At 44.4% G+C, this 13204-nt stretch overlaps 1 protein-coding gene across 3 annotated transcripts in view; it reads left to right on the forward strand.

Moving 5' to 3' along the window:
• IFT122 (intraflagellar transport 122) overlaps window positions 1-10868 on the forward strand; it is a 31736-nt gene extending 20868 nt beyond the window's left edge. For 2 of the 3 annotated variants that reach the window (XM_039559208.1, XM_020583729.2), the window contains 11 exons: window positions 521-692; window positions 1279-1381; window positions 2916-3056; window positions 4045-4142; window positions 4993-5093; window positions 6255-6420; window positions 7393-7504; window positions 7936-8064; window positions 8879-8958; window positions 9578-9742; window positions 10431-10868. In XM_039559208.1, coding sequence (XP_039415142.1) covers window positions 521-692; window positions 1279-1381; window positions 2916-3056; window positions 4045-4142; window positions 4993-5093; window positions 6255-6420; window positions 7393-7504; window positions 7936-8064; window positions 8879-8958; window positions 9578-9742; window positions 10431-10520 — 1357 coding nt within the window. In that variant the 3' untranslated portion in view covers window positions 10521-10868. Of the gene's footprint in view, window positions 1-520; window positions 693-1278; window positions 1382-2915; window positions 3057-4044; window positions 4143-4992; window positions 5094-6254; window positions 6421-7392; window positions 7505-7935; window positions 8065-8878; window positions 8959-9528; window positions 9743-10430 lie in introns of all 3 variants that reach the window. The other variant, XM_039559209.1, reaches the window with a different exon arrangement.
• Window positions 10869-13204: the final 2336 nt, after the last annotated feature.

Below are 13204 nucleotides of genomic sequence, written 5' to 3' on the forward strand. Positions count from 1 at the left end.
TGGGTAAAGAAGTCACCTGGGGCACGGAGTCTTCAGAAATTCTGTAGCTGCTCCTGTTGCTGGTCATTTCTCACCAATGTAGGTGGCACTTTGGGTCATTTGCTGAGCTGCCTTAAGATCTTGGCCAGGCCCCTCAGCCTGCTCTTGCCTCTGTTTTGCTGTGTGGCACAGGGGGTGATGTTTATTCAGGAGTCTGTTGCTCAGGTCAGGGTTGGGGAAGTGTGTCCTGTGCCACTGAGTCATGTAGGATGTGTTCCCTCCTTCTATCTGCATGGCTCTGCATGGAGTCTGAGATACAGAGCTGAATGTGTGAGTAAAGAGGGAAGGAAAGGGTTTGAGTTTGCAAGAGGAGAAATGCTATTTGGAATGTTTACTGAAACTGTTTAAAGGGTGTAGCATGGTAGTACTATTATGATGTTTATTAAATGTTAACTGATTAAAGGTGAAGTTATGACAATAATTAAAAGGCAAAGCACCAAGGCAGAATCTGAAACATCTGGCTTCTTTCTGCTGAGTCTAGGTTAATCGAAATTGCTCGAAAACTGGATAAAGCTGAGCGTGAGCCTTTGGCCAAATGCGCCTTCTATTTTAAGCAACTTGATAACCCTGGCCATGCTGCAGAAACCTACATGAAGGTTGGTGACCTGAAAGCATTGATCCAGCTCCACGTGGAGACTCATCACTGGGAAGAAGTAAGTGTGCCCTTGATTTCTGTTTTGAAAACCACTGCTTCTTACTGTCACTGGTTGCAACAAAATAGGGAGGCAAATGTCTGGCTCCCCCAGCATCGTAGTGAGGGAGAAGCAGGCAGGAGAGAGGGAGGGAGGGACGGAGGCTTCTGCAGAAGGATTCAGAGTATCTCAGTTAATCGTGTATGCCAGCATGTGTTTGGTGGTGGTGTGGTTTTCTGAAAGTGAATCTAAATTGCATTTATAGTGTTACTTCAATTTCTTTAGAGGATGTATTCAGTAAAAATACAAATATTTTTTGTCTCTTGCTGGGAAATCTACTAAATTTCCTGGATAATCACTTTCAAGTCTTCCTGTTTCAATAGTCAGTCTGTTATTATGCTAAGCTACTTTTCTCTTGTTGATTGCTTTCTATTTTAAAACACATAAGTTTTCTATTGGAGAAAATATGGATTACACTCTCTATTATGTGTATATGTTTTATTATGAATTTTATTAGAGCTGAAGGATTGATGCCATGGAATATTCTAAACCCTTGAACTGTTTAAACCTGGCAATATTCTAAGAATTAATTTTTTATTTATGTCAGGCATTTGCTCTGAGTGAAAAGCATCCTGAATTCAAAGATGAAGTCTATGTCCCTTATGCTCAGTGGCTGGCAGAGAATGATCGATTTGAAGAAGCCCAAAAAGGTGAGAATGTCACTGACAGATCACTGCTCGCTCCATATTTGCTCCATAGTTCTCCACTACAGAATATGCAGACTCTGCCTTGGCAAATTTCTTATCAGTGGTATTCAAAACCAAATATAATCCATGTTTTCATGCTGGTTTTAAAGTAACTGGAAATCTCCTTATTTTATAGGAAAGTGTGATGGATGTATCAAAAATTATGGCATCTAAATATATGTCCAGATTTTCTATCTTGTACATCTGAGTGTGGCATGTAAGGGGTATTTGGCCTATAATCATGTCTTAATATTTTTATCCCACAAAAATTCAAACATTAGCAGCCGTCTTATAAACCTGAGTGAAAAACATAATTTTTCTTTGTATTTAGGTAATACTGGATTTGCACAAGTAAAGTTTTCCTGTTTCTTTAAGCTTTTTGTGGGGTTTGTTTGGCTTATAAGATTACATTTGAACTGTCAAGTTTCCATCCTATGGAAAGGCTTCAAAATTCAGTCCACAAACTGTTCCAGAGACAAGGAGCTGTTGAAGTGAGCTCTGTGTGAAGCCAGGAGGGCTTCAGTGCAGTGCCTTGGCTCAGGTGCAGTTCCATGTGACAGCTGCACCTGCTGTTCCCTGAGCCAGCTCGGATCCAAGCCTGGCGTAGAAGGGCCCAGGTAGGGAACAAGCTGGGCCTGATCTGTCTCTGCACAAGACGAGTTTGTGTCTTGGCATCAAGACTTTGAGCACCTGGTTTAGGGCAGTGGGGTAGTTTGCACTCTCTGAATGCAGGTTATAGGCCCCATTTGTTCCACAAAGCCCTGTGCTGCTGGGGCTCAGCAAGTGTAGATGCCCAGAACTGGGGGAGCTGGAGGTCCTCATGGGACTGTTGCAGTCTCGTGTGAGGTCTGGTTCGAGCTGAGCTGGCTTCACTCAGGCAGCAGCAGTGCTGTGGGGTCGGGTTTTTTGGGGGTTGATTCCCCCCCAGCCCCATTCCTTTATATGAAGACTGCATTGGCCGAATGCATGTTTGCCAAGTGAGAATTGAGGGTGTTACTTGGTGCAGCAGAAAAGGATGTGGTGTTAGTAAATGACAGAAGGGTGTAGTCTGTGCTGTACTCTTTTAAAGTATTCAGCACAATATTTTTAAAGTATTCATACACACCAGAGCACTGACTTCAAACAATTTATTGTAGTTTTGAGTAAAGTTGTGATTTGCAGTGTTTGGAGATGACTGTTGTCTGTACAGAGATCTAATCATCACAGCATCTTCCCTCTTTTCTGTTTAAAAAACCCCCAGCAACCAGTATTGTACATACTCCTTGAGCTCAAGAGTTGCTGAGACAGTGTAAAAGTTTCAAAATACCTACAGATTCTTCTCGTGTTCCATTAGTGTCACTGCTTTCAAGGAGGAAAATACCAGTGTATAATCCCTTTTATCCTGCCCTGGACAGAGTATTTGATAGGGGCTGAATAGACTGCTCTCAATTCAAAAACATGGATTTCCGTTAATTGATATAATCACACTGTAAACCCCTCTTTGTTTTGGGCTCTGTAGCGTTTCACAAGGCTGGCAGGCAGAGAGAGGCTGTGAGGGTGCTGGAGCAGTTAACGCACAACGCCGTGGTTGAAAGCCGATTTAATGATGCAGCCTATTATTACTGGATGCTTTCCATGCAGTGCTTAGACATAGCCCAAGGTGAGTCACTGAAAGGAAGTTGGTGTTTGTTACCTTATTGTGCACGTAGACAAACAAGTCCTGCATTGTGATAGCATTGCTGCAGCTGCTTCACTGCTGGGTGGTTTGGTTTGGGTTTTTTAATGCTGTACATATCTCAGGCTTGTGCTATTTTTGTAGTCCTCTGGTTTTCCCATGTGCTAATTTAAAACAAATAAACAAACCAGTGACATCAGCAGGCATAAGGCTCCTTCTGAAGTCTGGTGGGATGATAATTGTGCCTCCTGGGACCATGTGTCTTCCTGCACCTTCCCACCACACCCATTGCCTGGAGGGTTAATGTGCTAGTAAATAAAAGATGTTGGAGAGTAAGTTACCTCAAATGTTCAAACATAGGTTAGGGAGGGTACAAATTATTTCTGACGACAGGTAAAACTTATTGTTTGCTAGCTGTCATCTTGTCTCCCAAATGTATTTCACTGGGAGAGAGGTGTTAATAGTTAACAGGTGTAGTTTAGTGATAATGAATACAGAGGGTTGGGAATACTGCCTTTTGCCTGGTGCTCTAAGTACCTTTGGTTTTAGTTCAGCTGATCTGTCACCCCTCAGATGTTTGAGATGCATGTTTTTCCAGATGGCTTAGTAGTGTATTTGGTGTTTGTGAAAGTTTTCAAAACTAATTTTATTTGTGAACTCTGGCATTCTGGAAGAGGTTTCCAGGGATGCACACCTACTGCTTTCTGCCTGTAGCTCAGCTGTAGCCTCTGGCTGTGTCAAACCATTGCCTCAACTGTTCTGTGTTTTGCCGTGCTTGTTTCAGGCCAGAAGTTTGCTCAGAAGAATAGCAACTCTGTAAACATACGATTTGCTTGGGTAGCTGGGGCATACTTGAGCTGGTACAAAGCTCCTCTGGCAGTGCTGGTGCTAAAATCATGACAGGTTGTTTTCTTCCAGCTGAGTCTCATAGGCTGCTCTTTGAGACTGACACCAATGCCTTTGCCTCCCGCAGAGAACGAAGGACAGCAGACTGAAATGTTGCAGAAGTTTCATCACTTCCAGCATTTGGCAGAAGTTTACCATGTCTATCACTTTATTCAAAGATACACTGTAAGATACTCACTTTAGAATTGTGTATTTATGCTTCCTGAGCTTTTTTCTTTAGGGAGTCCAGAAATGACTAGGACTTTTCAAGCAATCAAATATTGAATCACTGTACATCATTGGTACTGTATAGTAACTTTATTTATTTATTTAACTTTATTTTACTTTATTATACAGTCTTCAGCTGTCCTATACAAGAACTTGCTCAGCTGCTTACAGCTGCAGGTGGAGCAGGGCTGTGCCAATGCCTGACCTCCTTCACACCCATGGCCCTTTTTGCTGGTTACCTTGGTTTGGTCCCCTGGTACCTGAGCCTCTGCTCCTGCCCAGGCCAGGGTCAGTTTTTCCCTTATTCGTTGGGAAACGGGGTTGAACAAAAGAAGGCACTTTAGCCTGGGGATTCCTACGTGTGTCAGTGATATGCAGTCACGAGTGAGGAGCTCCTACTAATTCCAGCAATTAGAGTCATGTTGCCATCAGTGTTGGTGCAAAGATCTGTTGTAAAACATTTGAGAACCCTTGCTCTGTGCCCTTGCCCAGAAGAAGACTCTGTGCTGTGGAGTCTTTGCTGTCAGCCTATTTTAGATCTCACAGCACTGTGGCTGTGCAGACTGCCCTCATTTTTAAATAACCTGTTAAAGGTTAGCTACACTGATCTCTCTGTGTCTCTTTTCTGTGTGTATCAGGCATGAGCTTTGGTAATATAGACATACAAAATCCACTTGCTATGTTCTGTCAACACCTCTTTTCTCAACAGATGAAAGAAGCACAGTACTAGAGATGCCTCGTGTTGTGATGCTTACTGATGTAAGTTGTTGGTTTTCCAGTTGAGAAATGTGTCTTTTTCATACCACAGGAGGAGCCTTTCAGCTTCCACTTGCCTGAAACCCTCTTCAATATTTCCAGGTTTCTGCTTCACAGCTTAACAAAGGAGACTCCTTTGGGGATCTCAAAAGTGTATCCTTCCAATACAGTACAAAATCTAGAAGTTATCATGTGATACATTAAAGGAGTAACTGCTGTTGGTCCAAGGCAGGGACCTCCTGCAGGGAATCTTCAGTGTCAGCTGTTGGTTATCATTAATGGGAACTGATTTTTGTCCCTCAGGAATCATCAGCATCTTCAAACTATTGTGTGCTGAGCTGCACTAGTTTGTTATTTGTTATAGTTTTGGAGAGTTGTGCAAATCAAATAACGTAACTCTGTTAGGCCACCTTGAACACCTGCCCATTCTGGTGTGTCACCTGTGTCAGAGGAGCAAGTTCTAGGACACCAGTCACTGCAAGAAGATGTTGGTTCTGAATCCTGACGGTGTTATTGCAAGGAGACTGAACTGAAGCAGAAGTGGGGAAACCCAGGAGCTTTTGCATCCCTTGAGGCTGGTGTGGCAATGTGGTCTGTCAGGCCAACATCTGCATGGCTTTGTCAGTGCCAGTGAGTCTCTGGGGAGTGCTTCCTGAAAGGGCTGTGTGAGCCCTGTGAAATGCACCTTTCTCTAAGAGACAGCCAGAAGGTCACGGGATGCCATAGGGAGGCCTCATCTTGGTTTCACTTAATTTCTGGCTTTGGATGGGATGTTAGCTTTCCTTTTCATAACTTCCTCACTTACAAATGTAGAATCTTTATCATAAAGTCTTTGGTAACAGGCCTTGTGGTCAGTAGGTGTAAACAGCAGTTACTGGTTCACTCTGGTGAAAAGGAAGGACAACACTTGGTTGCTAACATGGGGCACACTTTCCAATCACATCAGGTGTATTTACTCAGTGTCAGTGGATTACTTACACTGTAAAAAAATTTTGTGTTTTGGATTTTTTGTGGCTGGGAGAAAATACATGTACCCCAAAATTAATGAAATAATGTAAATAGAGTCAGAATATTTAACCTTAGCATCATTTATGTAAGGTCAGTTCCTTACCTTGCTAATAATTGCCCACAGATGTTTTGATAGTCCTTTCACACGTGTTTATAAATTAAGTTCTGTAAATAGATTTCTCTGGATAAAGCCTGTTTGAAGTCCCAGTGTTGGATATGCTTAATTGCACAACTTCTACGATTAGACAGAGTATTGCATGTTTTCCTAAATGCTGTATGTATTTTTATTCCTTAATTAAATTATAGCAATACATTATTGGCCCTGGCAAAGCAGAGTAAAGCTCTTGGTGCATATAAATTGGCTCGTCATGCCTATGACAAGCTGCAGGGACTGCAGATCCCAGAGAGGTTCCAGAAATCCGTTGAGCTGGGCAGCCTGACAATCCGGTCCAAGCCATTCCATGACAGTGAAGTAAGATGTAATGTGTTTCATGTTAATCATTAATATGTGGCCTAATCCTGGAATACAAGTTCCTGTGTGCACAAAACAATCTGAAATATATTATGCGTCGCTCTGTGATATAATTGTATTTCTGCTGGAAACACAGTCCTTTTATTGTTACTCTTCAAGTCAGACTTCCTTCTGCTCCTGAGAGCAAATTAAAATCAGCCGTCTCTTTGTGGGCAGCTTCCATCCTCCCTCTCCTCTCTTGCAGTCACCTTCCTCGCTGCCTGTTAATTCTTCCAAGCCCTTTGCTCCCCAGTTCACATGCTATTGTTCCACAGTCTTTGTCTCTCTCTCCAGCTGGAGGTCACTTTCATTTGTCCCACTCCTAACACTCTTTCCCTCCTCCCTCCATCCCTTCAGTAACCTTCCTTCCGTAAATCTTATTTTAACACCTTTTCTTCTTTCACTGAAATCTGGCTTTCTGCAGTGTTCTATAAAGCCATGTCTCAGGGAGTGCTCACTAAAAATAAATTGCATTGTACCAGTGAACATGCACCTGGCCTCCTGAAATAATAGAAACACACCCTTTAAGAGCTGCCTAAAATAACTCTGCTCTTGAAAAGAGATGAATTAATTGGAGAACCTAAATTTGACCAAATCTTAGAGCAAAAAACTTTGCTTCAGCAAACTTCTCTTCAGCTTCTTTTGTCCCTGTGTATTTAATGCAGAATTCTGCTTCTGTTACTGCAAAGGCAAGGTGAAAATTTAATTGTTAAAATGGTGAAGACAGCTATTTTTAATGGGAAAACTTGCTGGTTTGTTAAAAAGGGAAAGCATTTTCAGATGTTGAAGGATCTGTTTTCACAGCAGTGCTTCTCCAGACTGGCGCTGGTGTTGTATCAGTGTTGTCAGCTGAAGGGGCCCGTATTTAATTGAAAACAAAGAGTTGGGGATGTGCTGGTCTGTGATTACCATGCTCTCAATCTATCTTTTCAGGAGCTCGTGCCCCTGTGTTACAGGTGCTCCACCAACAACCCTTTGCTGAATAACCTGGGGAATGTCTGCATTAACTGCAGACAGCCTTTCGTCTTCTCGGCCTCCTCCTATGGTGTGTTGGGACGTCAGGTTTGCTCATGCTTTGCAAGTAGATAAATTTTAACAGAGTCGGTTAGTGCTTAATTTCTTCTCTCTGCAGTGTTGTTTGGGTAAACAAATGTTCCTTTACTGCTGTTAAATTTGACTAAGTGGGGGTTGTTGGATCTCACTTCAGGGCAGCAACAGCAGCACAGCATTGTTTTATTGCCAGACACTGAAATGCATCTAGTGTTCTGTGAAGGTGAACATAATCCTTTCAGAAGTTCAGGAGATCTAGTTTGCTGTAATTTTTTTTTATTTAACTTGTTTCATGAGAGAAGGTGGGCAGAACACCACTGACATGGAAGCCAGAGGCTGTTTGTTACTGAAGGAGCAGAGTATCTGCTATGAGGCATTTCCTGAGTTCCTGCAGGTCAAACACTTCCTGCCTTTCCCACCTTTTAGAGGTGCTGCACCTGGTTGAGTTCTATTTGGAAGATGGCATCACGGATGAAGAAGCTGTAGCTCTCATTGATCTTGAAGCTCCAAGAGCGAGTAAAAGAGAGAATAAATGGCAAGAGATGATGAGTGACCGTATCCTTTTGATTAGAATTGGTTTCCAGTCCTTTTCATAGGGAAGTATTAAACAATTTTGAGTTTATTTTTTCCCCTTAGGTTTAAACCTTTCTTTTTGTCATATGACTGATGTAAGTACAATTGCATCTTGCTTCTTCATTGTGTTGGTATGACAACCAAAGTATGGTTTAACTAAACCTAACATTGTGAAGAAGCTTTTCCATCAGGACAGTTTATTTCTGATCCTGTGCAATATTTATTTTTAACCATGGAATGCCATGCTTCACCTATTCTGTGTGAACTGCTTTCTGACAAGGATTGGGGGAATCTGGAGTGCGTTGCTTCTAATTAAGAGCTTCCTTTAGAGCCTGCCTTCTCTCAGCCAAGGGAAGTAGCACTTCACAACTTTGGTTTGGAATGCTTTGGCATCCAGAGCTCCCAGTTGCTGGGGAGGTTTACAGAATATGAGATGTAGAGTAATGCACAAGAACACACAAACTCTTACTAAAGCTGCCCAAAAATGTAATTTCAATAGATTGCTTCCTTTGCTCTGTCATCTGTGGACGGGTAAGAGCTGATGTCATGCCTGGCTGTGGTCCGTCTTGCTGTTCTACAGCAGCTGCAGTGATAAACTTCCCCAGTCACTGGAAATCCCAGCAAGGCCTTCTTGGTGCTTTTTATAGTGGCCTGGGCACTTCCAGTTTGAGATACTCTGAAGCAGCAAGGGTACTGGTCCTGCTGGGATGCTTTCATAGGATTCTGTCAGTGCTGGCTATGGTAAGCAGAGCTAGTTTTACAGGAATTCTTGTCCTTCCTTAAGACATGCATCCAGATGCTCAGAGTTTGAGACTTGATGACAGTACAGGTATTATTGAGGATGATGATCCCTTTACAGCAAAACTGAGCTTTGAGGTAAGAACTGTACTAGTATCTACCAACAGAAATTAATACAAGATTTTACTTTACAAAGCTGCTCTTCTGGTGTGTGTGTGGTACAAAGAGAGCTGCAGAGCAGGGGACTGGGAGAGGGATGGCACTTGAGACGCAAATGGACTAACCAGTCAACTCCTCCCTTAAAAACAGCAAACAAAACCCCTCAAAAACAAACAAGCCAGGAAAACCCACACGCACAAAAACCCCAAACAAACAAACATAAACATCACAAAACAACAAAGATTTTAAACTAAACGTTGCTGGAATTTCGTTTTCTCACTGTGCACTGGTACAGCAGCAACACACCTATAGAGCAGGCCTTACTGTGAGGGTTTCATAGAGACTGAGCATGGCTGTTATTTGCAAGGAGGGATGTTAAAGAGGTAAGAGAAAGCTCACTGGAAACAGATGTGGCTGGATGCTGCTGTCACTGAAGGTTTTGGTAAAGCTGACTGGGACTTTGGTGGGACAAGGCTTGGGCCAGTTCTACATTAGCTTCTTCTACTGAATTTAACTTGGCTTCTTAAAACAACTTACAAATCCTCAAAGGGCCTTGCAGCTGGTAACAGCGATTCTTTGCAAACGTGCTCTCGTGCAGCAAGGAGGCTCCGAGTTTGTCCCAGTGGTGGTGAGCCGTGCCGTGCTCCGCTCCATGAGCCGCAGGGACGTCCTGATCAAGCGCTGGCCGAGGCCGCTGCGGTGGCAGTACTACCGCTCGCTGCTGCCCGACGCCTCCATCACCATGTGTCCATCCTGCTTTCAGGTAGTGTTCTCATGGAGAGGCTGAAAAAATAAATGAAAAGCCCTGTCCAGAACCTGATGGGTGAAACAATGCTAATCATTGAAACCTCATACTCTAAAATGTACTGAGCAAATTCCTGAATGAGGTAGAGACAGAGTAGTGAAACCCCAGCTCTGAGTTGTGTGCTAGATAGAGGAACAGCTGCCTTCGAAGACTTGGCTGTAGCTGAATTTGAGAAGTTGCCCTGACAGCAAGTCAGAGCCTCTCAAGCAAACCTTGGCTGACCAACAGAAGCTGATTTGTATTTATTTCCTTTTGCTCTGTCTCTCTGACTTGCAGCCTGATCTAGCAAGGAAAATCAGTCAGTGACTGTTATCTTGTGATTCAGTCCTGCTCCTGCCTCACTCAGAAATTACTTTTTGAAATGCTGGAATTCAGTCATGTTTACTTACACAACTGTCTAATTGTCTATCCTTTTGCAAAAGTAGTTAATGGGTTTGTGCCTTCTCAGCAGCACTGGCAGAGGTCTGTGAAGTGCTTGCTGCTCTGTTCCAGGCTGTAGCATCTCAGGTGATTGAAACCAAGAGGACCAGTTCTCTGTGGTGGTAGTTCCAGATATCTGTGCTATTGAGCAGCCATTGAGCTCAGTTTGCATTTTCTTGGAGCAGGGTACAGGCTAACTTGTCTTAAATCTGTTCCTAATTAATAGATGTTTCACACAGAAGACTATGAGCTCCTCATACTCCAGCATAATTGTTGTCCATTCTGTCGGCGGAGAATAGATGAGTCAAACCAATGAAGAAAACCAGTCTTTTACCTCAACAACAGACTCCCCTGTTGGCTTGGCAAAACACTTCTTAGATCTAAAGAGCTTTCCTAACAACTTAGTTATGTCATCTTGTCCCATTTTGTATGTAAGAGTGGAACCAAGTTGAAGAATTGTAATTGTTTTTTTTAATTAAAATGTCTGGTTTTTGTGAATGTGCTCTGCATTTTCCAGGCAAGCAGCTGAAGTGCCACAGAATTTTACAGGAATGTTTCTAGGATCACGTTCAGCCTTTAAGAAACTGGTTTTACTCCAGATTGTGCTCCTTATAACACACCAGTTATTGACAGATCTTCAAATAAATGGGACTATTTTTCACTATTCGTTGTCTCAGAATTTGCTATAATACCGATGCTTCTGGTCTTGAATTTCTTTTTCCTTTCTATTCCATTTAGGCAAGAACAGCATTTAGAGTTTAGAGCCCTTCAAATATAATCTGAAGAGTTCCACTGCTCTTGGCACTGGGGGCATCTCACAGCCACCCTGGAGCAGGTGGTGGCTGAATCTATGTGGAGTTCACCTGGTTAAAGTGCAGGATGTCAGACTGTGGTGCTGCCATGGAGGGCCGTGCTAAGGGAGTGCTGCTGAGTGGCGTGTCCCCAGTATTGTGTCAGTCCTGAGCCAAGGGCAAGCTGTGTGTGCAGGTGGGAGGGGACAGAGCCACTGCTCTCCACTGCAGCCTCTTGCAGAGACACGAGACACGGGGGGCATCAGTCCCAGGCAGCACCCGAGCCCCCACGCTGGCTTGTTCTGCCTACAGAACTGGGCAGGAAACAGGAGAACAAAAGCCAAGAAACTCCTGTGTTGAAATAAAGACAGTTTAATAGCTGAAGCAGAGCTCTGCGTGCAAGCAAAGCAAAGCAAGAAGGAATCTATTCCCTGCTTCCTGGAGAGCAGGGCTCAGCGTGAGTAACCGTCACTTGGGAAGGCAAACACCACAAAAACATCCTCCCTTCTTCCCCCTTTCCCCGAGCTTTTATTTAGGAGCACAACATCATCTGGAGTGGCACACCCCTTTGGCCAGCTGCCCCAGCTCTGTCCCTCTCTGTTCCCTGCCCTGCTCTGGCCTGTTGCTGAGGGGGACAGAGCAGGGAGAATGGAGAGCCCAGTGCTCAGCCCCAGCTGCAGCAGCGGCCTGTTCCCAGTGCCGGTTTAGACACCAACACACAGCCCCCCACGCTGCTGTGAGGGAAGTGAGCTCTGTGCCAGTAACACCAACGCACCCCCGGACAGGGGAATCTCACGAGGATGGTCACGGGGTCATTCCCAGCAGCGGGAAGATTCATGTAGGTAACCAGCTCGCCTGGAGCTGGGAAGTGATGTCTCTCTTGACTTTAATCCAGTATAAACTGCCCGTGTTGCCATGAGTTCTGTTGTGATGGTAGCCTGTTTGTTCCAGCCTGCCTTTACCCTGAGTGGGAAAGGACGTGAGCAACTGGCTGAGGTGGTTGGTGCTGGCGGAGCAGCTCCCACGGGAGCAGCACTTTGCACGTGAAACGGGATGTCTGTCTGCTCGAGTTCCTCTGGAAAAGGAGACCCTGCAATCGCACCGCCGGGTTTCCGAGTCCCTCAGTGGTTCCTGACCAAGTTTGCTTGATTTACCACTTTAAAAACATTCTGTTCTAATTACAGCTCGTCTGCTTTCTAACTCAGCTGTCACTGTTTGCAGTGAAGACTCTGCTATTGACATGGATAAACAATGCTGTTTGAGATGGGAGCCAGGGTGGAATTCAGCTCCTTCTGGAACTGAGCTGGCTGTGCAGAGCCAGTGGGAATGAAAAATTATAAAAATGAAGAGAAAGGGTTTGCTGTGACACAGAGACAAAATGGACCAGGCAAGGAAGCTTTTTTTTTTTTTAAACAACTCTGTGAATGCAGTCTAGCTTTGAAAAGTGTTTTGGGCTTTCTGGGCAGAAACACTCCACATGTCTCATACATGATGAAGGTGTTCTAGTCCAGGCTGCCCTATGCCATGGAGCCTGCCAGCCAACTTCATGCTGAGGAGTCCCTGGAGGCACAAGAGGTCCCACCACGGCACGTTGGTTGGAAGGTGTTGTGAGCAATTTGCCCCGTTCCTCTGTCTCACTGCTGCCTGCCTGTCCCATTGCTGCGTCCAGTGGTGACGCACGCCAGCCCTAAGCTTTGCACAGCAGCTGCTACCTCAGCAGTGGCTTATTGCATCAGCTTAAAGTGTTTAAGGAAATAAACCTTTAATCCCTGTGTGCCCAGGTATGAGTGAAACAGCTGCATTTGCAGTTAGAAAGTGGCACTGCTTTGGCCTTGGCAACAAGTGTGAGAAATTAATTGAGAGGGACTTAGGGTAAGCAGTGTGTGTGAGGACCTGGTGTTTTCATGTTAAGGTGAAGGAAGACCTTTGGGACTGTCCAGAGACTGTGGCCTGCATTGGGCTGCCAGCAAGATCTACCCTAGTCTGTGGTGCCAGCACTTCAGCTCCTTCCACCTTCCCCACTTAGAAGGCAGGTTTCCCAGCTTGGTCTCTGCTCTGAGTACAGTGCTTTGTGCATTTTTCCATTAAACTTATTGCTAAACTAACCTACAAGGAACATTGGTGAAAACTAGGCCAGGACTGGAAGAAGTCTATAAGGCTGAGAGGACATGAACTGCTGCCCACCTTGCACCCATGAGCTCCAGCAGCT

The sequence above is a fragment of the Corvus cornix genome, chromosome 12 (genome assembly GCF_000738735.6).
Source record: "Corvus cornix cornix isolate S_Up_H32 chromosome 12, ASM73873v5, whole genome shotgun sequence".
NCBI classification, from domain to species: Eukaryota; Metazoa; Chordata; class Aves; order Passeriformes; family Corvidae; genus Corvus; species Corvus cornix.